This window comes from Sciurus carolinensis, chromosome 5 (genome assembly GCF_902686445.1).
Source record: "Sciurus carolinensis chromosome 5, mSciCar1.2, whole genome shotgun sequence".
In the NCBI taxonomy this organism is placed as follows: domain Eukaryota; kingdom Metazoa; phylum Chordata; class Mammalia; order Rodentia; family Sciuridae; genus Sciurus; species Sciurus carolinensis.
The window spans coordinates 14,708,607-14,732,991 of record NC_062217.1 but is presented as its reverse complement, the minus strand read 5'-3'; the positions used below and the strand labels follow the sequence as shown (position 1 = coordinate 14,732,991).

The 24,385-nt window shown below is 35.6% G+C and overlaps 1 protein-coding gene across 1 annotated transcript in view; it reads right to left on the bottom strand.

The window, feature by feature from the left end:
- Positions 1-24,385, bottom strand: part of Uggt2 (UDP-glucose glycoprotein glucosyltransferase 2) — a 190,036-nt gene that overhangs the window by 75,009 nt on the left and 90,642 nt on the right. The window contains 2 exon segments of the mRNA XM_047554270.1: positions 8,695-8,826; positions 18,722-18,928. Of these exon segments, the coding sequence (XP_047410226.1) occupies positions 8,695-8,826; positions 18,722-18,928 (339 nt within the window).

The window sequence follows — 24,385 nt, the reverse complement described above, 5'->3', positions numbered from 1 at the left end:
ATGTTCCATGTACTGGTAAGAAAGCAAATTCAGTCACTGATGAATGAATATTCTACAGACGTCTGTTAGGTCCATATTAATTGTATTTTTTAGTTCTATAACATCTTTAGTTTTTGATTTGGATGACTCTTCATAGTGAAAGAGGCATATTAAAGTCACTCAGTGCTATTGTGTTGTGGTCCATTTCTTAATTTTGGGAATGGTTTGTGTAATATATGTAGATGCTCCATTGCTTGGGGATAATGATTGTTACTTCTTGTATAAGTCCCTTAAGTAGCATGAAATGCCCTTCTTTGTCTCTTCTGATTAACTCTGACATGAAGTTCACTTCATCTGATAGGACAATAGCAACCCCTGCTTGTTTACAAGACCCATGTGATGGTATGTGTTTCCTTTCCCTTCACCTTCAGTCTGTGGATGTCTTTGCATATGAAGAGAGTCTTTTTCAGCCTATTTTTGAGTACTGGGTGTAGTTTTCTTAATCTAATCTGCCAAACTATGTCTTTTGATTAAGAGGTTAGACCACTTACATTCAATGTTATTACTGAGAGAATTTTTATTTCCTGTCATTTTATTTACTTCTAGTGTTTAAATTACATTTGATTCAACTTTGACTATTCTAGTGTAGTTCCTCTCTCTGGTTTTCATTTTTATATTTCATGCGTTCTCTATGAAATAGTTTATTGAGTATGTTTTAAAGTGCATGCTTTGTAGTTATGAATTTTAGCTTTTGTTTATCATGCAAAATTTTTACTTCATCTTCAATTCTGTAACTTAATTTTTGTTGTGTACAGTACTCTTGGGTTTGCAGCCATTATTCTTTCAGGGTTTAGGTTGAGAATCAGTTGAAATCTGGATTATGACCATTCTTCTCTTGTAGTTTTAAAACTATTTATTCTGTATGTTAGTCATTTTCATACTAATGGTGTCTTGAAGTGGATCTGTTGTGAGTTTTTAAATTTAGAGTCCTATATGCCATGTGTATTTGAATTTCTACTTCATTCTAAATGTTTGGAAAAATTTTTGATATTATTTCATTGAAAAGATTGTGCATTCCTTCAGTTGTATTTAGAGTCTTCATTGATCCTGATAATCTTAAAATTGTCCTTTTAATGTTATTCCAGATTTCCTGAATAGTCTGTTCATGGTCTCTTAACATCTTTTTTATGGTTGACTTTATTTAAAGATTATATATTTGTCTTTGAGGCCTGAAGATGTATTTTCAAAGTGGTCTAGTCCACTGGTGATGATTTCCATTGAACTTTCATTTGGTTTATTGATTCTTTTACTGAGGATTTCTGATTAGTTCTTTTTCAGAATATCTCCCTTATTAAAGTGATCTTTCACTTATATTTTACTTTTGATTTGACTTCTTACATCTCCTTTTAGCTCACAGAACAGTGTAACTACAAACTTTCATAGTTAAAGTCCTTCTCTGACATTCTTCTTCTGTACTGTTATGAAGTCTGTTGTTCAGACATTTGAAGTTGTTTGGGATGGTTTGTTCCCTTGCTTTTTCATATTATTTATATGTCTATCAGTATGGTTCTCAATTCTTTTAAGTGAAGGACCATGTGAGTTTCTTTTTCTTAAGAGCTCTGGGTTGGCTTGAATATCCAGATAATAAATTTTCAGTAAAGTGTGAGGACCTCTGCCGATTCAATTATCAGCACTATATTAAGAGATGCTACTGAGCCCTATTTACTGTACTCACTTCAGAGACAAGCCTCATTCATTCAATCTTACAAGAAACAAAAACATGCCTGCAATTATTCTGTGTTTCCTCAAATTCAGTTATAAACCTATAATAAATTTCTGGAATGGGTAAAAAACAAAATTAGTAAACTTACTATAACCTTAAGTGAGGACTAAAAGGGGTAAGGAATAAATTTGGGCAAATAGAAAAAGAGAGGGGCAGAGGAGGGAGAGAGGAAAGCTATAAAAGGTTAACTTACACCAAGGCAGAAAGAGAAATGAATGAATGGTTGCTATCTGGAGTAGTAGTGGACAATGCATTAGGGAGAGTAGGGGGTAATAGGAGCAAGTATAAAACTACAGTTAGGAAAATAAAGATAGGAATATTGATTCCAATTAATTTTTAAATCATAAATGAAATACATTCAAGTGGGTTGAAGGTACAATGTTGGTTATTAGATTAACAATTATAGCTCAAGTTAAAGAGTTATATGATCACAGTTGCCCTGTGATTTGTTTATGGTATACTATGGCAAGGTGGATAGAATCCTTGTTGCATCTTGGTTTGGATTTCACTGGGGTTTGGACATTTAGCAGATGTCCATCAGTCCTTTGGCTGTGGATCTCCCCCCAAGTTGTAGGGCACAGGAGTCAATTTCCTAGTTGCTAAAACCACCTACCAACAGCTTTGGTATGTCAGTTCTGGGCCTGCAACTAACTGCCTTGGAGGGTGCAGTGTTATGGGTTTGCTGTTTCTATTGTATGCAGCAGTTCAAGATGCAGGCTTTAGAGTGCCCCGCTGTTGGCTGTGGTCAATACACAGCTGCTCCCTCTACCAGCAGTTCTCCATGGTGTTCTGTGGTGCAGATGTATTCCCCACCCCCAAGTCACTGCTATTTTCTGAGATTACTGTAGTGAAGGATCTTACATGGTTCACCTGGACTCTGTTCCACTGCCCAGATGTGAATTGCAGGAGTTGGTCCCACAAGCATCCAGAATGCCCTGTCACTTGCCACTTGTGGTCATGGTTCAGGCTGTGTCACCAGTTAAGGAAGGGATCAGCTTCTTCCTGCTGTGAAAGACTCTGGTAATTTCCTGCTGGGTCTCTCCCTGATTATTCAGGCAGTTTCCCTCTGGTATGCCCCACAGCCCCAGGGACCATCTCTAGCCTCCCCCAGTGTTAGCTGGCAGGGCCTGGTGAATCTGTTTTCCTTTTGTTCAGGGCCAAAACCGCTTCACTGCCAAATCCAGTGAATGGATGTCCTGCAGACCTTAGTGGAGTTAGGCACACTTCCCAGCACAGGTCCCCACCAGCCCTTCCCCTTAATCATGTGAGAGGGAGGGAAAGGGGGTTTCACTGATTTTTGGCTGGTAGTGGTACTTTTAAAAGTTCTTTCTGGCTGGATTCCTAAGAGGTCCCACTGCAGGGTACTTCCCTCTGTGCAGTGTCTGGGTGTGAGACGACACAGTGCTGATTAAGGGGAATGACTAGCTGGCTGAGAGCTTCACAAGATGGCTGCAGACTCCCAGCTTGGTTTTCTCTGCACAATTTGGTTTTAAGTTGTTTTGCCCTGTTTTAAGGACCTTCTGTGGCTACAGTGCTTAAAATTTTGTCTTTTCAACTGTTTTTAAGTGTGTGAGCTTAAGATTCCCACCCCTCCCCACCAGTCTCCCATTGCCCCTATCCCCTTCTCATCTCTAGCTTCAGGTTAGGGGTAGGGGACTTGAGTTTATTTTCTACTCTGGTAACCTAACTTCTAGTCTCTCCAGGTCTCCAACTTTATATTATTGAGTCTTAGAACATTTATTTTGTCACCCACCTCTCCAATTCTGTTTTTCCTTCACTGCCTCCTTTGTGTTATGAGGCGATCTGGATTTGTTGCCTAGCTTGCTTCTTCCATCTTTCTGTATTCCATTTTGTTTAGTTTTAATCACTAAAGAATAGTTATTAACTACAAGGTATGAAGCTGTCTCATTACCAAACACATATTTCTCTGGATGGCTATGCTATCACAACCTTCAATAAGCATTTTCTGAGGAATCCATTACAAGCAATCATCATAATATGTACATAGAGTCCTGGTACAGAAGCTGAGAGGACTGTCAGTTTTATGTACAAAACTAAATATATATTAATGACAATTAGAAAATATTTCAATCAAAATTCTTTTTTATAAAAAGACCAGAATGTAATGGTTTCAAATTTTCTCACTTCTCCTGTATTTGCTTCTGCAATTAATACTGTCTAAAAATTACTGCAGTATAGGTCTTGAATCTCCTACCTCAATTGTCATTAAAGGTTGTATTAGGTGTTGAATATCAAACTTTTAACTTAAATATAAATCACGGGCTCTTATAAACACTAAAAGGGTAATATAATATGAAAGTGCTCATAAAAACATTTCCTGTCCTTGAGATTTGGACATTAATTTTTACGGTAACTCTGAAAGCACTTTCAATGTTACTTTTTTTCTTTTATTCTGAATAGGCATGCTCCCATATCTGGGTGTCCAAGATAAACATAAGATTTCATAACTACTAAGCCAGTACTATAGAAAATACTTAAGGATACACTACATGCAGAAGAAATTTAACAAAACATCAACACCATGAAGGGACAAGTCTCATTAGAAAAGTAGCCAAGTACAGGAGAATTAGGATTGAATTAAAACATTAGAAATAATCAGCATGACAGAAATAATAAGCATCTTTCTCTAATAACACTGAATATAAATGGTCTAAAATCTCCAATTAAAAGAGTCAAACTGGAAGACTGGATTTAAAAACAAGACCCAATTATACATTATGAAGAGACTCATAGGCAAAGATATCCACAGGATGAAGCTGAAAGGATGGAAGATGGAAACCAAAAGCAAGCAGGAATAAGTACCCTTATATCTGATAAGGTAGACTTCAAATCAAATTAGAAGACACAGAGCATCACTTCATAACGGTAAAGGGAAAAATCCAATGCAAATATATAGTTATAGAAATTATTTAGGCCCCAAACATAGGTGCACCTACTTAAATACACTACTCAATATTAAGACTCAGACCACACCATAATAATACTGGGAGATTTCACCCCACCTTTTTCACCAATAGATCAGTAAAGATTCTCCAGATCTAAGAAATACTATAAATCAAAAGGTCCTAACAGATAGCTATAGAATATTTCATCCAAAAACAGAAAAATTCACTTTCTTCTCAGCTATTCATAAAACCTTCTCCAAAACAGACCATATTTTAGGCACAAAGTCTTAGCATATACAAAAAAGTCCATATAATTCTTTTATGTCATAATGGAGTGATATTAAAGATCAACAGCTAAAAAAAAAAAAACTCACAAAAGAATACTGAACAATATACTTTTAAATGATGAATAGTTAAGAGAGGCAATTAAAGGAGTAATTTTAAAATTCCTAGAATCAAGTAAGAATAGAGAAACAATATACCAGAATCTCTGGGACACCATGAAGGAAGGTGGTTCTACGAGAAAAGTTTATGAATGCCTACATAAAAATCAGAAAGAACCCAGAAAAACAACCCACTAATACATCTCAGAACTCTAAAAAAAAACCAAAAAAAAATTTTTTTCCAAATCAGTAGAAGGAAGGACGTGAGGGCTGAAATAAGAGATAAAATTAAAAAAAAAAAAAAAAAAAGGATCAATGAGACAATGAGGTTGGTTCTTGAAAAGAAGCAAGACTGCCAATGTAATGGGGTGATATATGATCTAAATTAATAAAATTAGAAATGAAAAAGGAGGTAGCACCACAGATACCTCTGAAATTCAGAATATCATTAGGGATTACTCAGAATACTTATAAACCAATAAATTGGAAAATCTAGAACACATGAAAAATTTCTTGACACACACAACCTACCAAAATTAAACCAAGGGAATACAGAAAACTTTTAACAGACCAGTAATATGCAAGGAGATTGAAGCGCTTTAATAAACAGTCTTCTGATAAAGAAAAGACCAGGATCAGATGGAGTCACAGCTGAATTCTACCAGACCTTTAAAAAAGAACAAATTATTCCAAGATAGAGAAAGAGGGAACATGCCCAAATTCATTTTACGAAGCCACTATCACCCTGATACCCCAAACAGGTAAAGTTACATCAAGGAAAGAAAACTACAGACCAATATCCCTGATGAACACAGATGCAAAAATCCTTAATGAACATATTAATAATTAATAGTAAAACATACTAAGAAGATTGCACATCATGATCAAGTTGGTTCTATCCCAGAGATGGAAGTATGGTTCATCATACACAAATCAATAAAAAAAAAATCATACAATCATCTCAGTAGATGCAGAAAAAGACTGATATAATCCAGCACCCATTTATGTTAGGAAAAAAACACTACAGAAATTAGGAATAGAGGAATTTACCTAAACATCATAAAGGCTATTTATGACAACCCAAAGCCAACATCATAATAAATGGTGAAAAACTGAAAGCATTTCCTCTAAATCAGGAAAAAGACAAGGACGTCCACTTTCACCACTCCTATTCAAAACAGTACTGGAAATTGTAGCAGAGCATTAGGCAGGAGAAGAAGAAAAAAGGATACAAACAGAAAAGATGTCAAAGTATCAATGTTGCAGATGATATGATCCTACACTTAGAAGATCCAAAAAGCTTTACCAGAAGACTTCTAGAGCTGATAAGGATGTACAAAAAAGTACCACAATACAAAAAACACAGAAAAGACAATAGTTTTCTTATACATCAATAATTTGTTGAAAAAAGAAATCAGAAAACAATTCCATTCACAATAGCAAAAACAAACACACACACACACACACAAAAACAAAACAAAACAACCCACAAAAAACAAAAACCAAAAACAAAAACAAAAACAAAAAAAAACCCTAGGAATAAATCTAACCAAGGAGGTGAAAGACTGCTACAATGAAAGTCTTCAATTTTAGAACACTGAAGAAAGAAACTGAAGACTGCATGAATGAATGTTATAATGAATCCAATTATTAAGTATAATTATAATGAATTATTAAGTATAATTATAATGTATAAATACAAATTACAAAAAAGGAAACCAAGCCTCACAGAAGTACAATTGAATTTGAACCCAGACCTTTTAGGCTTAAACCAAAAAGGGCTTTCTTTTTTCCTACTTACCATATCTTTCAGTGATCTGTGAACATGTGATATGATAAAAATACAATTATAGCAAGAGCATTATTTGGGGTTTTATTCAATATTAAATTAAGAATTTTTAATTCTTCAGAAATCATGCAATCACTGCACCCCAGTTGACTGTTTATAAATAATTTAAAATTTGACTATGTTCAAATTCTAATGTAAACATCTGAACAGATTCTATGCTAAAATATCATAATTATTTGAAGCATCAAATTATCTGCTTCAGAATTATAACTATTTACTTCAACTGCTATGATTATTATGCTTTATAGTAATACTCTGAGATAGTAATAGACTCATAGCTCATAAACTACATTATTTTCAGTCATATACTTTCTATTCAAACCACATATATTTTTCCATTAATCAACACAAAAAGTCAACATACTCTGACTTGATATCTATGTCCCATTTCTTTCCTCCAATTCAAATTCTTATATTCAATTCCTACTCAACAAGTCTACCTGAGGTCCAGACTGAATTCCTCATCTTTCCTCTTCTAATTAATCTCCCTCATTCTTCAGTCTTCCTAACATTGATCTATAGAAACTGCATTCTCCCTAGAAGACTGCTTAGTTCACAGCAGGTATGAGGTTTTTTAACATGAATATTTTTTGTCAATTTTAGGGAAAATAAGGATAAAGTTTCTGGAGAACTGAGTTGAATATAATGATATTTGTTATTACCTTAACACTATATTAATATATCACTACATTAATCAACAAAAAAAATACAAGGTAGCCAATGTTGGTCACATTCTCAAAAACTGTTTCAAAAAGCTTTATTTCCTCCTAAATCAATTGCTAAGGAGAAAAAGTAATGTCATTCCTGGGCTTCTACATAGCTCACTATCAAAATTTATTAATACTTTTTATAATAAATGTCAATTGTTAAAAATAGTGCTATTCACAGATGAATCTTATTCTAACACAGAGATAAACACACTTTATAAAAATGCAGAAAACAAAACATTCAGTGCACTCGAATTTTGAGGATGATTTAGGGATTTCCAACTTGATAATTTAAGCAAGAGATAGATCAAATATATTAAATTAGTTTATTGCTTAATGAATCTAGCCCTGGATTGAGTTTGTTATGAATAGTTTTAGAAAAAACAAGTTATCACATTCAAATGTATTAACGAGAGGCTATTATCCACTTATTCTGCATGTCAGTGAAGACTTTAAATCCAGAAAAAAATGCCTGTGATACATTAAGAGAAAAAAAAATGGTGTAAGATTATACATGTAGTAGGATTATAATCATGTATTTAAAAGAAATAAATGTCTATAGCAAAAAAAGCGCCAGAATGTAAAACAAGCTCGTAATAGTTTTATTACAATGGTGGGAGTGATTTTTTTTCTGTAGCTTTTTAAAAGAGCAGGTTAATAAAGACTATGTGGCAACTTACACTACTTTATACAAAAGTATCTAATTGTCAATTGACAAACAGTGATAGAGAAAAAGATGTAACAATGTACTTACTGTACCTACTATAATGTTAATTTCTCAATGTTGTAACACATACTGTTTTTCTAATATACTAGAACAAAGCAGGAGCTAGATGCATAAAGGACATTTCCTTACCTGTATCTGCATTCAAGAATGGAGGAGTATTATTATGCATGTAAGAAAAACTCCAGGAGCAGGCAGGGGTCATGCATCCATTTTACTTAAGCTGAGCCCTGACTGATGTGTTCATTAGGAGTGCCACCTTCTGTGTTACTTCAGGTGTGTTGTGACATCAAAATATCTCAGATCCAATACCTCAGTGTCAATTAAAAAAAAAAAAAATGAGCAACTGCTTGTTCTACTTACTTTCCCATTGCTGACAATACTTATTTCTCCAGGACGCAATTTTAGCACATCCTGACAGAACAACTGATGAGTTCGGAAAATGTTCACTCCAATGGTGTTGTATTTTTTCTCAAAAGCATTCTTATCTATTCCCTAAAATACAAGTTAAAAATGATGAACATAATAGGACAATAAGCATTTTAACAAAACCCACTTTTATCAATATTAGTATACATTTGAAATTGTACTAACTTATGATTTTAAAGATTTTTTTCGTCTGAGACAACATTTTAAAAAGAATTCCCTTTTGCAAAGTCATTTATAGTATAAGTTTTGTTATAAGGGGGGAAAGTTACTAAAACAAAATGCTTATGACATCAATTTAAATAAAATATCTGTTAAATTCTGAACTTAGCACCCCTTATTTTACTTTCAAAAAAAATAAGTGTTTTATATAGGAGTACCTTATCTTATTCCATTGTGCCCAATCCAAGAAGACCAATTTAGTAATAGTTTATGTAAATACTGAAATACTGAGAGTAATCCTTGGTCAGTATAAAAAATAATATGCATAGTCACATAAAATCAACCACAAATAACGTCTTTACACCTTTACATGAGGCACACTTCTATCAGTATTTTTCAAACTTGAATGTACATACAAATCACCTGTATACCTTATTAAGATGTAGACTACTTTAATAGACCAGGATGGAGTCTCAAATTCTGAATATTTAATAAGTTCCTGGGTGATCCTATGATGATGGAAATGTTCCATTGCACTGTTCAATATGGTAGTTGGAGCCACAGACACCATTACTCATTTAGCACTTGAAAGGTGTCATGACTGAGGGATTAAATTTAATTTCAGTATAAAACATCCAATCAGTAGCTACAGCATTGGACAGTGCAGTCACAGGAACTCTTGTCTCCAAAATCCTTATTTTAATCATCTCCTCTTTGTCATCAATCTCCAGACCAAGTCTACAAACCCTACCTCCTACTTATTGTTCATCAACCCTACCATAGCATAATTTTCCAAATATATCCCAGAGTCTGTTACTACAACAAAATTGTCCATGCTTAGCTCCCTTTAATGCTTTCAGTCATATTCACTGGCAAAGCCCCAAACTCTGGTTAAACACAACTCTGCTTACTCTGCAACTGGATGCAGACAGTGGAACAGACCTGGAGGAGAAACATGCAGCCAGTGCTTATCGGCTTATAGTCAGCAACCTCAAGTGAACTTCCAGCAGTGACCAGAAATCTTCCTACAATGATGCACCTATTTCACTCTCTCAATTTCAGAAAAGAGAATTTGACGTTTTTTCTTCTCTCCATCAAACCTCTAACAACTACTCTTACCCTAATATTCAGCTAATGACAGGAACTGAAAGGAAAAGCAATCAGAAGAGACATACTTCATCTTGTCACTAAATAAATCTGACCTCCTATATTTGTTAAGCACAGGTCCTACCTTTCTTCTGGTTAAAATGGATGACTTCTGCTCTTTAGAACACTGCACTTGGTCATTTTTTAGACAGACTACTCCAATTAGCACACAAAAAATATGAAATTTCCCAAATTTAGAAAACCTCCCTTGATTTCAAGTTCCAGTTGAATACAGTCCTACTTCTATTACCCTATGTAGGAAAATATCTTAAAAAGAGCTATCTAAAAGAGAAGAAAACAGGGGAAAGAGGAGGAGTAGAAAGAAGAAGTACTGGGGACTGAATTAGACCAAATTATCCTCCAGCTTTTACAACTGTGTCAAAAAGGAGCAACTAACCTATTAGAAACTAAAGGGGGCAAAAATCACAGTGGAAAACACATACATGTTTTCAAATCTCCCTTTTTAAAAATTAGAATGAGAAGCTGGGTGCAGTGGTGCATGCCTATAATCCCAGTGGCTCAGGAGGGTGAGGTAGGAGGATCACGAGTTCAGAGCCAGCTACAGCAAAAGCGAGGTGCTAAGCAACTCAGTGAGGCCCTGTCTCTAAATAAAATACAAAATAGGGCTGGGGGGTGTGGCTCAGTAATCAAGTGCCCCTCAGTTCAACCCTGCTATGCCTCCCCTCCAAAAAAACTTAGAATGAGAAACTTTGTAGAGCTGAAAATTAATATTTGAAATACACTCATGCCAAAAAATTCTTTATGATAAACTATGATAATAATGACTTTCTGAATAAATGATATACTAATAAAGAATTGTTAATGTTACATATAAATAAAAAGAACCAACAAAGAAAGCTACCTATGCTGTCTTCATTTCCTAACTTCCTATTTCCTCTTAAATCTAATTCAGTTATAAACTTATACACAAATAACTCCACAGAAATGGTTCTAATCACACACCATGACCACATGATCAAATATAATGGTGAAAATATGAGGCCTCCATTTAAGAATACGTGGGACAGTTGATCGTTCCCTCCTTGAAATCCTTTCTCCAACTGGCTTCTAGGATATCATAATCTCCTAGTTATTTTCCTGACTCATTGGCTGTTCCACCCATCTCCTTCACTGCAACAACCCTTTCATATCTATACCTACTACTGAAATGTTTCAGGGCTGTTTTCTATCCTCTATCCTTTTCTTCCTTACCCTCCCACTCACTTCCTAGGTAATCTCATCTAATCTCTTAGCTTTGAATATGATACAATATTGATACACTGATTAAAAGATATGACATGCCAGGCACTGAGCCGCAACCCCATCCTACCACTATTCTATTCTAACACCATTACTTGTCCAGATTATTATTTTTTTTATTTGTGATTTTTTTTTATTATTGTATAAAATGGGATATATGTTGTTTCTCTATTTGTACATGGAGTCAAGGCATACCATTTGTGTAATCATACGTTTACATAGGGCAATGACGTTTGATTATTTTTTTTCATTCCCCCCCACCCCTCCACCCCTTTTCCCTCTATACAGTCCTTCTTTCCTTCATTCTTACCACACTCCTTATCCCTAACCCTAAACCTAACCCTAACCCTAATGCTAACCCCTCCCACCCCCCATTATATGTTCTCATCCGCTTATCGGCAAGATCATTCGTCCTTTAGTTTTTTGAGATTGGCTTATCTCACTTAGCATGATATTCTCCAATTTCGACCATTTGCCTACAAATGCCATAATTTTATCATTCTTCATTGTGGAGTAATATTCCATTGTATATATATATGCCACAGTTTCTTTATCCATTCATCAACTGAAGGGCAACTAGGTTGGTTCCACAATCTGGCTATGGTGAATTGAGCAGCAATGAACATTGATGTGGCTGTATCTCTGTAGTATGCTGATTTTAAGTCCTTTGGGTATTGGCCAAGGAGTGGGATAGCTGGGTCAATGGTGTTTCCATTCCAAGCTTTCTGAGGAATCTCCATACTGCTTTCCAGAGTGGCTGCACTAATTGCAACCCCACCAGCAATGTATGAGTGTTCCTTTTTCACCACATCCTCGCCAACACCTATTGTTGCTTGTGTTCTTGATAATCACCATTCTAATTGGGGTGAGATGAAATCTTAGGGTAGTTTTGATTTGCATTTCCCTTATTACTAGAGATGTTGAACATTTTTTCATATATCTGTTGATTGCTTGTACATCTTCTGTGAAGTGTCTGTTCATTTCCTTAGCCCATTTGTTGATTGAATTATTTGTATTCTTGGTGTAGAGTTTTTTGAGTTCTTATAGATTCTGGAAATTAGCGCTCTATCTGAAGTATGGTTGGCAAAGATATTCTCCCACTCTGTAGGCTCTCTCTTCACATTGCTGATAGTTTCCTTTGCTGAGAGAAAGCTTATTAGTTTGAATCTGTCCCAGTTGTTGATTCTTGCTTTTATTTCTTGTGCTATGGGAGTCCTGTTAAGGAAGTCTGATCCTAAGCCAACAAGTTGAAGATTTGGACCTACTTTTTCTTCTATAAGATGCAGGGTCTCTGGTCTGATTTTGAGGTCCTTGATCCATTTTGAGTTGAGTTTTGTGTAGGGTGAGAGATAGGGGTTTAATTTCATTCTGTTGCATATGGTTTTCCAGTTTCCCAGCACCATTTGTTGAAGACGCTATCTTTTCTCCATTTCATATTTTTGGACCCTATGTCTAATGTACTTTTTTTTTTTTTTTTTTTTTTTGCGGTGCTGGGGATCGAACCCAGGGCCTTGTGCTTGCAAGGCAAGCACTTTACCGACTGAGCTATCTCCCCAGCCCTGGACCCTTTGTCTAGTATGAGAAAATTGTATTTATTTGGGTTTGTGTCCGTGTCCTCTATTCTGTGCCATTGATCTACCTGTCTATTTTGGTACCAATACCATGCTGTTTTTGTTACTAATGCTTTGTAGTATAGTTAAAGATCTGGTATTGCGATACTCCCTGCTTCGCCCTTGCTACTGAGGACTGCTTTAGCTATTCTAGATTTTTTATTCTTCCAGATGAATTTCATAATTGCTTGCTCTATTTCTGCAAGGTACATCATTGGGATTTTAATTGGAATTGCATTGAATCTGTATAGCACTTTAGGTAGTATGGCCATTTTGACGATATTAATTCTGCCTATCCAGGAACATGGGAGATCTTTCCATCTTCTAAGGTTTTCTTTAATTTCTTTCTTTAGTGTTCTGTAGTTCTCATTATAGAGGTCTTCCACCTCTTTTGTTAGATTGATTCCCAAGTATTTTATTTTTTTTCGATGCTATTGTGAATGGGGTAGTTTTCCTAATTTCTCTTTCTGAAGATTCATCACTTATGTATAAAAATGCATTGGATTTATGAGCATTGATCTTGTAACCTGTTACTTTACTGAATTCACTTATGAGTTCTAAAAGTTTTCTGGTGGAATTTCCAGGTTCCTCTAAATATATAATCATGTCATCAGCGAACAGGGATAGTTTGAGTTCTTCTTTTCCTATTCGCATCCCTTTAATTTCTTTGGTTTGTCTGATTGCTCTGGCTAGAGTCTCAAGGACGATGTTGAATAGAAGTGGTGAAAGAGGGCATCCCTGCCTTGTTCCAGTTTTTAGGGGGAATGCTTTCAGTTTTTCACCATTTAGAATGATATTGGCCACGGGCTTAGCGTACATGGCCTTTATAAAGTTAAGGAATGTTCCCACTACCCCAATTTTTTCTAGTGTTTTGAGCATGAAGGGATGCTGTATTTTATCAAATACTTTTTCTGCATCTATTGAAATAATCATGTGATTCTTAACTTTAAGTCTGTTGATATGGTGAATGACATTTATTGATTTCCGAATGTTGAACCAACCTTGCATCCCTGGGATAAAACCCACTTGATCGTGGTACACTATCTTTTTAATATATACTTACATGCAATTTGCTAAAATTTTGTTGAGAATTTTTGCGTAGATGTTCATTAAGGATATTGGTCTGAAATTTTCTTTCCTAGATGTGTCTCTGTCTGGTTTAGGTATCAGGGTGATATTGGCTTCATAGAACGAGTTTGGGAGGGTTCCCTCCTCTTCTATTTCATGAAATACTTTGAGGAGTATTGGAATGAGCTCTTCTTTAAAGGTTTTGTAGAACTTGGCTGAGAACCTATCTGGTCCCAGACTTTTCTTTGTTTTTAGGCTTTTGATGACCTCTTCGATTTCATTGCTTGAAATTGATTTATTTAAGTTGTGTATGTCCTCCCCGTTCAGTTTAGGTAATTCATATGTCTCTAGAAATTTGTTGATGTCTTCGAGGTTTTCTGTTTTGTTGGAGTATAGATTTTCAAAATAGCTTCTAATTATGTTTTGCATTTTAATCGTGTCTGTTGTGATGTTTCCTTGTTCATTCCGAATTTTAGTAATTTGAATTTTCTCCCTCTTTCTCTTTGTTAGTGTGGCTAAGGTTTTATCAATTTTGTTTATTTTTTCAAAGAACCAACTATTTATTTTGTTAATTTTTCCAATTGTTTCTTTTGTTTCAATTTCATTGATTTCGGCTCTGATTTTAACTATTTCCTGTCTTCTACTACTTTTGGTATTGGTCTGCTCTTCTTTTTCTAGGGCTTTGAGCTGTAGTGTTAAGTCATTTATTTGTTGATTTCTACTTCTTTTGTTGAATGCGCCCCATGAAATAAATCTTCCTCTAAGTACTGCTTTCATAGTGTCCCAGAGATTTTGATATGATGTGTCTTTGTTCTCGTTTACTTCTAAGAATTTTTTTATTTCCCTCCTGATGTCCTCTGTTATCCATTCATCATATAATAGTGTATTATTTAGTCTCCAGGTATTGGAGAAGTTTCTGTTTTTTATTCTGTCATTTATTTCTAATTTCAATCCATTATGATCTGATAGAGTACAAGGTAGTATCTCTATCTTCTTGTATTTGCTAACAGTAGCTTTGTGGCATAAAATATGGTCTATTTTAGAGAAGGATCCATGTGCTGCTGAGAAGAAAGTGTATCCGCTATTTGTTGGATGGTATATTCTATATATGTCCGTTAAGTCTAAATTGCTGATTGTGTTGTTGAGATCTATAGTTGCTTTATTCAATTTTTGTTTGGACGATCTATCCAGTGGTGAGAGAGGTGTGTTAAAATTGCCTAGTATTATTGTGTTGTGGTCTATTTGATTTCTGGAATTGAGAAGGATTTGTTTGACGTACGTGGATGAGCCAATGTTCGGGGCATAGATATTTATGATTGTTATGTCTTGCTGATTTATGCTTCCCTTAAGCAGCATGTAATGTCCTTCTTTATCCCTTCTGACTAGTTTTGGTTTGAAGTCCACATTATCTGAGATGAGTATGGATACTCCAGCTTTTTTGCTGTGTCCGTGTGCATGGTATGTTTTTCCCCATCCTTTCACCTTTAGTCTATGGGTGTCTCTTTCTATGAGATGAGTCTCTTGCAGGCAGCATATTGTTGGATTTTTCTTTTTAATCCAATCTGCCAGTCTATATCTTTTGATTGATGAGTTCAGGCCATTAACATTCAGGGTTATTATTGTGATATGATTTGTATTCCCCGTCATTTGACTCATATTTGTTTTTTGACATGATTTGGTTTCTCCTTTATTTGGCTATTCCTTTAGGCTAGCGCCTCCTGTTGCTGATTTGCATGGTTGTTTTTCATCTCTTCCTCATGGAATATTTTGCTGAGAATGTTCTGTAATGCTGGTTTTCTTTTTGTAAATTCCTTTAGCTTTTGTTTATCATGGAAGGATCTTATTTCATCGTCAAATTTGAAGGTAAGATTTGCTGGGTGTAAGATTCTTGGTTGGCATCCGTTTTCTTTCAGGGCTTGGTAAATGTTGTTCCAGGCCCTTCTAGCTTTTAGGGTCTGGATTGAACAATCTGCTGATATTCTTATTGGTTTCCCTCTGAATGTAATTTGATTCTTTTCTCTCGCGGCCTTTAAAATTCTGTCTTTATTTTGTATGTTAGGTATTTTCATAATAATGTGCCTTGGTGTGGGTCTGTTGTAATTTTGTATATTTGGAGTCCTATAAGCCTCTTGTACTTGGTTTTCCATTTCATTCTTCAGATTTTGGAAATTTTCTGATATTATTTCATTGAATAGGTTGTTCATTCCTTTGGTTTGTTTCTCTAAGCCTTCCTCAATCCCAATAATTCTGAAATTTGGCCTTTTCATGATATCCCATAATTCTTGTAGATTCTGTTCATGATTTCTTTCCATCTTCTCTGTTTGGCCAACTTTGTTTTCAAGATTAAATATTTTGTCTTCAGTGTCTGAGGTTCTGTCTTCCAGGTGTTCTATCCTATTGGTTGTGCTTTCTATGGAGTTTTTAACTTGGTTTATTGTTTCCTTCATTTGAAGAATTTCTGTTTGTTTTTTTTTTCAGTATCTCTAACGTTTTATTGAAATGATCTCTTGCTTCCCGTATTTGGTCTTTTAACTGTTGATTGGTGCGATCATTTAATGCCTGCATTTGCTCTTTCATCTCCTCCTTCAATGCCTGCATTTGCTCTTTCATCTCCTCATTTGCTTCCCTGATTGTTTTAATTACGTACATTCTGAACTCCCTTTCTGACATTTCTTCTGCTGTGCTGTCATTGGGATTTATTGATGTAGTATCTAGGTTTGTTTGGGACATTTTCTTCCCTTGTTTTCTCATATTGGTCAGCTGTCAGTGGGACCCTGAGATATTGCAGCTTACCTCTATTGTCTTATATTTTCCCGGTAGATTTCCAGTGTATCACCTCCCAGCCTTCAGTAGCCTGAAGTCTTGGAGGAACTTGATAATGCAGTGCTTCCAAAGAAAGTTGCCCCTAGCCCCCTACTGGTTCCAGGGCTTGGAGCTGGCTCTGTGCGGAAAGGCTCTCACTGGGGGCCTGCACTGTGCAGCTGGCCGTGTGGAAGGAGCCCACCGCCAGAGTGTGAAAGGCTACCTGGGGAAGACTCTAGCTGCCCTGCCCTGCTCTGATAAGCCACCCCTAACTAAGCCTGCCGCCTAGGTCAAGTTTCACCCAGTGGGGAAGACTCACCCCGTGACTCTATTTTTGTCCAAGTCTCTCAATGCCTCCCCTTCTTGAGTCCTGGGTTCTGGAGCGACTGGAGATGCAGTTACCCTCTAGGCTGCCATCTTGGATTGCCCCGAGGAAAGAGCCTGCAGCCGGAGTGGGCAGAGCCGCCTGGAGAAGTCTCTGGCTGCCCTGCCCTGATCCCAGAGGCTGCTTGTGGATCGAAGATCTCCGTTGGCTCGGGGACTTGTGGCTGGCTCTATGTAGAAAGGCTCTCACTGGGCGGTCTGCTCCGAGAAGCTAGCCTTGAAAGGCGCCTCCCACCGCAGGGGGCCGGGCTGCTTGGGGAAGTCTCTGGCTGCCCTGTCCTGGTCCCTGAAGCCGCTTGTGGGCCAGAGTACGCCGCGCTGGCTCTGTGACTTGGGAGTTTGTTCTGATCAGAAAGGCTCTCATTAGGGGGCCTGCTCCAGGAACCTGGAGAAACTGGCTGTGTGGGAGGGGCCCACCGCCGGAGTGCACAGGGCTGCCTGTGGCAGACTCTAGCTCCCCTGCCCTGCTCTGATAAGCCACCTCTATCTGGGCCTGCCACCCGGGCCAAGCTTTACGCAGTGGGCAGACTCACCCGTGGCTCTATTTTAGTCTGAGTCTCTCAATGCCTCCCCTTCTTAACTCCTGGGTTCTGGAGCGACTGGAGATGCAGTCATCCTCTAGTCCGCCATCTTGGATCGCCCCCTTGTCCAGATTATTGCAACAGCATTGTAATTGTTCATCATGTTTCTATTCTTATCCACCTACAATCAAATCTTCACTGACATCCAGAGTTATCTTTTTAAGATTCCTCACCTCTTTAAGATTTCCCAGTGACTTTTCAATAAACTCAAAAAAATGTTAATTCCTTATCATGGCCTACTTAAAGTATCTGGGGTTCTTTGACCTCATGTCTTAATAGTCTCCATATGACCATTCTGTTCTGGTCAAAACCACCTTCTGCCTACCTCAGACCTGGCAAGACTGTTTCTGTCAGGCCCTCAGATATGCTGTGATCCTGAACCTAGTACACCCTTCTCACAGATCACATGATCTTACTTCTTGCAAAACTGCTCAAATGTAAGCCATTTAGAGATGAATTCCCTGACCACTCCAACTAAAATAGCATTCTCCAAATACATATCCTCTAATGTTTACATTTCTCTAGTACTACTTATTTTGTCCATCTTTCTCTTTTGACAAGGATATCTCCATTGTCTGGTAGATGATTGAAAAATATTTTTTGAAAGGATCAATCTTTCTTCCAGTAGATCATTTTCTAACTTTAAAATTTCCCTCATACTGGACACTTTCAGTGAAATACTTCATTGTTTATGTAATTCTTTAATTATTTATTCTTCACTTGAGTACATATTGTAAGACTGCCATCGATTTTAAGGATCTTGAAACAGTGAAATATATGAAATTTGATTCGTTAGGTAACTCCATGCAGTCTTACCATTTAATGTTTATTTCTTCCCTTTATACAGATAATGTTTATTATTCCCTATTATTACTAATATTTTTCATTAACACATTTACAAGTACACAGTTTTGAATTATCCAACACTAATTATTTCAAATAGTTACTCACCTCAAGAAGCAATGTTTTAATTTTAACTCCAGAGTAAAGAGCTGTAGCAATTTCTTCCCTGGCCAGTTTCTTGAGACTGTTCCTCAAAAAGTTGTTTTGCAGTGTAAGGAAAGCTGCCAAAATTCCTCTAGAAATCACTGTATTCTCTTCATTTATTTTTGAGGTAGGATTATAAATAACCCCCAACCGACTATGAACACTTGTTTCCTGCAAAACACATGTATAGATTATGAAGACCAGTATCTCATGTATCTTTTTATAGTTGAACATATTTTCTTTCCCATCAAGTCTGTTAACTATACCATATACTGCCTTTCACTATCAGTCTTCCTATGATGACTGTACTGAATGTGCACTAAGATAGCCTGAAAAAAAATCATTTTTAGTAACTCTACTTATTTCACCTCTTTGCATAAGGACTAATGCATGAGTAATTTAACATTTAACCTATTTTTGTGTGATGAAATAATACACATAAATATGCAAATCCAAAATTGCAGAGCTTGAATTAATCATCACAAAACAACCAAATGAAGAAATACAGCATTGTCAATAACCCTAAGACACCCCTTACATCCCAGCATGATTAGGCCATCACCTTTCTGAAGACAACCACTACCCTGTCATATGTGCTAACATTCTTGCTTTTCTTTATTTTGTGCTCTCTTCTTGCTCAATATAATGTGAGTCATCAATATTGATTTCTGTAGCTGAAGTTATTTTTGATACCATACAGAAAATGGTATGAATATAGTCTTTACTGCAGCTGGACATTTGAGCATTTTCCAGTTTACAGCATTACAAATAGAATATGTGTACCTTTAATTTTAGAAGCACAGTTGTAGTTTTCACTCTCATTAGTAACATATAAGAGGTTCCAATGTCTCACAAATTCAAAAACATCTGTACTTCTAGACTTTCTAATTTCAATCATTTTGGTGCATAGGTAAAGGTATCTCCTCCATGCTTTAACTTGCTCTTCCCTCATCACTAATAATACCAAACATCTTTTAATACGGTCATTGGCTCTTTTCCGATTTGTTCAATATTTTGTCAGTTTTTACTGGATTTGTCCCCTCTAACATGCAGGAGTTTGACTTTTAAATATTGTGTGTTTTTGATCTCAAATATCATATTTCATTCTGGGGGTTATTTTATACTTCATTAAAACCTTTTATTCCTAAAATCTGATATTTTTATACTACTGTAGACAGAATCTTTATTCAACTTGCTTTTCTTGTTTGTTGCCACTCAGAACTCCTATATACTGATCTGGTACTGAATGAACTACACCTGGTTTAACTGAAAAATTCTAATAATTTTTATGAAAATATATGCATTTCCTGTTAACAATTTACAAAAAAATGAACTTTCTTTGGGTTTTTATATTATTTATTACTTAAAGATTTTTGCATCTATGTCATGAAAAGAAGTGCTCTATAACCTCCCATTGTTACATAATAGGCATTTTGTTTTGAAGTAATGCTAGCCTTGTAAAATAAGGTTGGGTATGTTGTTTAGTTTTGCCCTCTGTGGGGAAAAAAGATGTGTTAGTGATGCTTGGGACAATTCACCATTATGATCATATGAGAGTTTTCTGCTTTGGCACACTTAAATTACAGATTTAATGTTTTGGTTTTTTTTGAGAATTAAAATATCTTCTTACTACTTCTACCAGGTTCACAGGATAGTGAGTAACATCCCTCTGGTTTGCTTTCTGTCTTTATAACTCTATCAGTCTTATAAAGGAGGAACTTTTGGCTTGGTGGATCTTAAGTACCACATGTTTGTCTTCTATTTCTTTTCTTGCCTTTTATCCTTTTCTTTTATAGAAGTTAAGTTGCTGTTGCTTTTAAAAAAAAATAAGATCAGTGCTTGATTTTCAACCTCTTTTTCAAATGCAGACAACACATTTATATATTCATCCAGTTTTAATGTCATTTAAAGTAACACTGATTTCAAAAATATTTTCAAATGTGCATATTTTATGTACAGGTAATACAGAAATACTTAATTTCCAAATACATAGATATATTCCAGTTTTTCTCTCAGCTACTGATCTCTAATTACACGGAGAATATACTTACTATAATTTCAATCCTTTAAAATTGAGATTTGCTTTATAGCCCAGCATCTACAAATTTTTCTTAAATGTTACATTTTTGCTTTATAAGAACATAGACTGCACCATTTACATTTTTATCACTATCCATTATGTCAAGTTTGCCAATTCTGTCATTCTTCTATGTGCCCTACTTATTTTGTACACTTGTTCAACTTGTTACCTAGAGAGGTGTAATAAAATTTCATGACTCATGGGTTTGTCTGATGCTCAATGAGGTTTGGTCAAGTTTTACTTTATATTCTTTGAGCCTAGGTTAAGAGGTAAACTATTTTGCTGGAAGTGCTTTTCTATAGGAAAAAAATTATGCAGAAAACATATATTACATTCCAGTCACTGAAATGACCTGGACACAATGAGACCCTAATAATACTTTTAGTGCCTAGATCTGGTTTTCTAATTACCATTTCCACTAAAGGAGTCAATTCTGGAAAAGGGATAATTTTAGACCATGGACAAGGAGAACACAAGGTAAGAAAGGGAAAACCTGTTAGAAAGCAAGAAAAGTGTCCAGAGACTACTTTGTGGAGTTGGTGCTAAAAAGGCATAGGAATCAACTTAAATAGGTAGTCAAAGTAGGTTCTATAACCATCAAAAAGAACAATGTATGTAAATGACTGAAGTACACTGCAAAAAAAAAAAAATTCCACAAACCAAATGAAAAATAAAAAAGGCTATTTCTCATCAATAGAGGCAATAATCAAGTCATTCTCTTTCTCTGAAAACTGGTTACTAAATATAAAGAATTTCCTTAGAGTTCTTAGGAAGGATTTTGTCATTTTTGGTTGACGAGGGAAAGAAAAATCATTTCAAAATACCAGCTAATGAAAGTAGAATACTATTTATTTAGTAATAAAAGAAAATAAGCATTCAGGCATGTTTTGTCAATAGATTCTAAAATCCTTAAATATTTGTGGGCAAACGGTTATTCACACAGTATCAAAATAGTACTTGATGGATTAAGGAAAAAGCACATTTACATGGTAGAGATTTGTTGTAATCACTCTGCACTTTAAATGTACCATTAGATAACATGGCATTCACATGGTTTCTTGATGTGATGTTGCATGAAGAATTCATGTCTTCTTGCCAAAAATGGTGAGGCTGAATCTGTGCTGACAAAACCTCATTTATAACGGGAATGCATACGTTGTAAGAACTAGTTGAAATACAATAAGGAAATAATCAGAAAATGAGAATGTGAGATTTTTCTACAATTATTTTGGTCTCTTTTTCTTTAATCAGTGCAAACAGTGGGTGGGATTGTTCTAGCAATAAAAAACTAAGGAAATGCACTGGAGAAATATACTGTTAGAAAACTGGATTCTGGCTTGAAAGAAAAAAAATCTCTTTAAGAATGATGGGGGAAATTGTTTTAAATTTCTTTTTGTATACCTCCAAGGGTAAATTTAATACAGATTTAATACTAATAATATGATAGTGGTATTGGAGTTATGTAGAAGAATATCCTACTCTTCAGAAAATGCATGTTGAAGTACTATGAGATGATCTATATATAAATTAAAAACAATCTAGACTACTCTCACCTCCCCCATCTCCTCAGACACATTAAACAAATAAGGCAAGACATTAATTCTTAAATTTAGGTTAGGTATACAAGTGTCCATTATATTAGTTTTTGAATTTTGTATATCAATGAAAGAAAACATGGCCTCTGCAAACTGCACCCAGCAGAGACTCAAATAAGAAAAAAAGGAATTAAAAATAAGCTAGCTGAAATAAAAATAAGAGAATCACAAACAGCACTAGAAAGAAAAAATAAGACCAATAGTCTGAATAATTCAGTTAATAAACTAGTTAACAGCCTGCAACTATAGCCCATAGACCAAAATCTGCTTGGACCCTGATTCTTTTTTTAGTATTGGGAATTGAAACCAGAGCACTTAACCACTGAGTCATATTCCTAGCACCCTCTCCACTTTTTTATTTTGAGACAGGGTCTCACTAAGTTCCTTAGGCCTCACTAAGTTGCTGAGGCTGTTCTCGCATTTATGATCCCTCTGCCTCAGTCTCCCAAGTCACTGGGATACAGGCGTGTGCCACTGCACCTGGTTTGGAGCCTGTTTTTAAGTGGTCCACTGGTCAAAAGTGTTATTTTATAATTTAAAGGGTTGCGAAAAATAAAGAGTAATATGTGATTAAGACTATATATAGCATGTAAAAATTGAAAACCTTTATAATCTGGTCATACGAGTTTGTTGACCTCTAATCTGGATCACAAGTAAGAATTTTTATTTCAGAGTGCAGAAGAAATGACAAAAAGATGAAAAGCTTAAGAAAAATAGATAAGAAGGACAAAGGGAAAATTCAACATATGAAAAAACTGAATAGTTAAAAATAAATTTGAAAAAATAATTACAAAAGTAAAGTTGGGGGAAAACTTGTTTGCTGCTGCAAATGGGAAAGACTGTGTATTTTTTAAGAAAATAAAAACTATCAATACTTAGAAATACTATTTCTTTTAATTCTAAAGGGAAAAAATACCTACCTAAAAGTACGCAGATTGCTCTACAATAAAAACAGGAAAGAATAATAAAGCAATTTCTAGTTGGTTTTGAGGAAATAATATTTTGATCAATAGTTAGAAGGCAACAACAATGAATATATTCACTTAAAAGGCTAGAAAAATGCCCTCTCAATAAATTACTTCAAAATATATATCAGTTAACCAATGGCGCCAACAACACTTTTATTATCATAACAATAAAGTTGTAGTACAACAATGTATGAACAGAAAAATTAGCAAGTAAAAAACAGTTAAATCTATAGTTTCTGTAGTTTTTTATAAGTGAGGCATATTTCTGAAATGGCTATGGGAGAAGTTTGGTGGACTTTCTAGTAGAACACTCTTAAAACTGGTAAAAATTCTATCAATCATTAAAATATATGAAAATTGTTCTCAAGGGCATACAGCTTATAAAGAAAACTGTTTTCAGGAAAATACACTAAATCTCATGAACAACATAAGAATCTGTGGCCTTTGAGCCACAATCTGCTCCCATCCTCTATGCCTCTGAGTTCCAAGTTATAGACTTCAACTTCAGGTAGGTGTGGTCAAGAAGTAGGGGCTCCTTTTGTTTTCAGATTCAGTTTAGACTTACCCTCCATCCCAGGAAGGACGGGATAGGTCCATGTTGCATAAACTCTTGAGGCAGTCAAGGCTGTAACTCCCTTCCCGCTACTTGCCCCCACTTGTTGGGCAGAACCTCTGTATCAAGCATGGCCAGCTGAATACACTAGCATTTCAACTGCCTCAGCACCAACTCACTCATAGGGTAGAGGCGTAGGCAAAGTTAACTGGCTATCACCATGTCCTTACTATTGTTCACTCACAGAACAAGGGCAATCTGGAAGAAAAAAGTCACCATTCCTGACTCAGGCTCAATGTAGTGGCACAGATGTTCTACCTGAGGGAAGAGGAGGACCTAAGGACAGAGCTCCACAGCTGTCTGAGAAGAATAACTTTATTTTCATCATAGTATAGAGCAGTGCATACCTAAGGACACTGTCAAAAATAATTG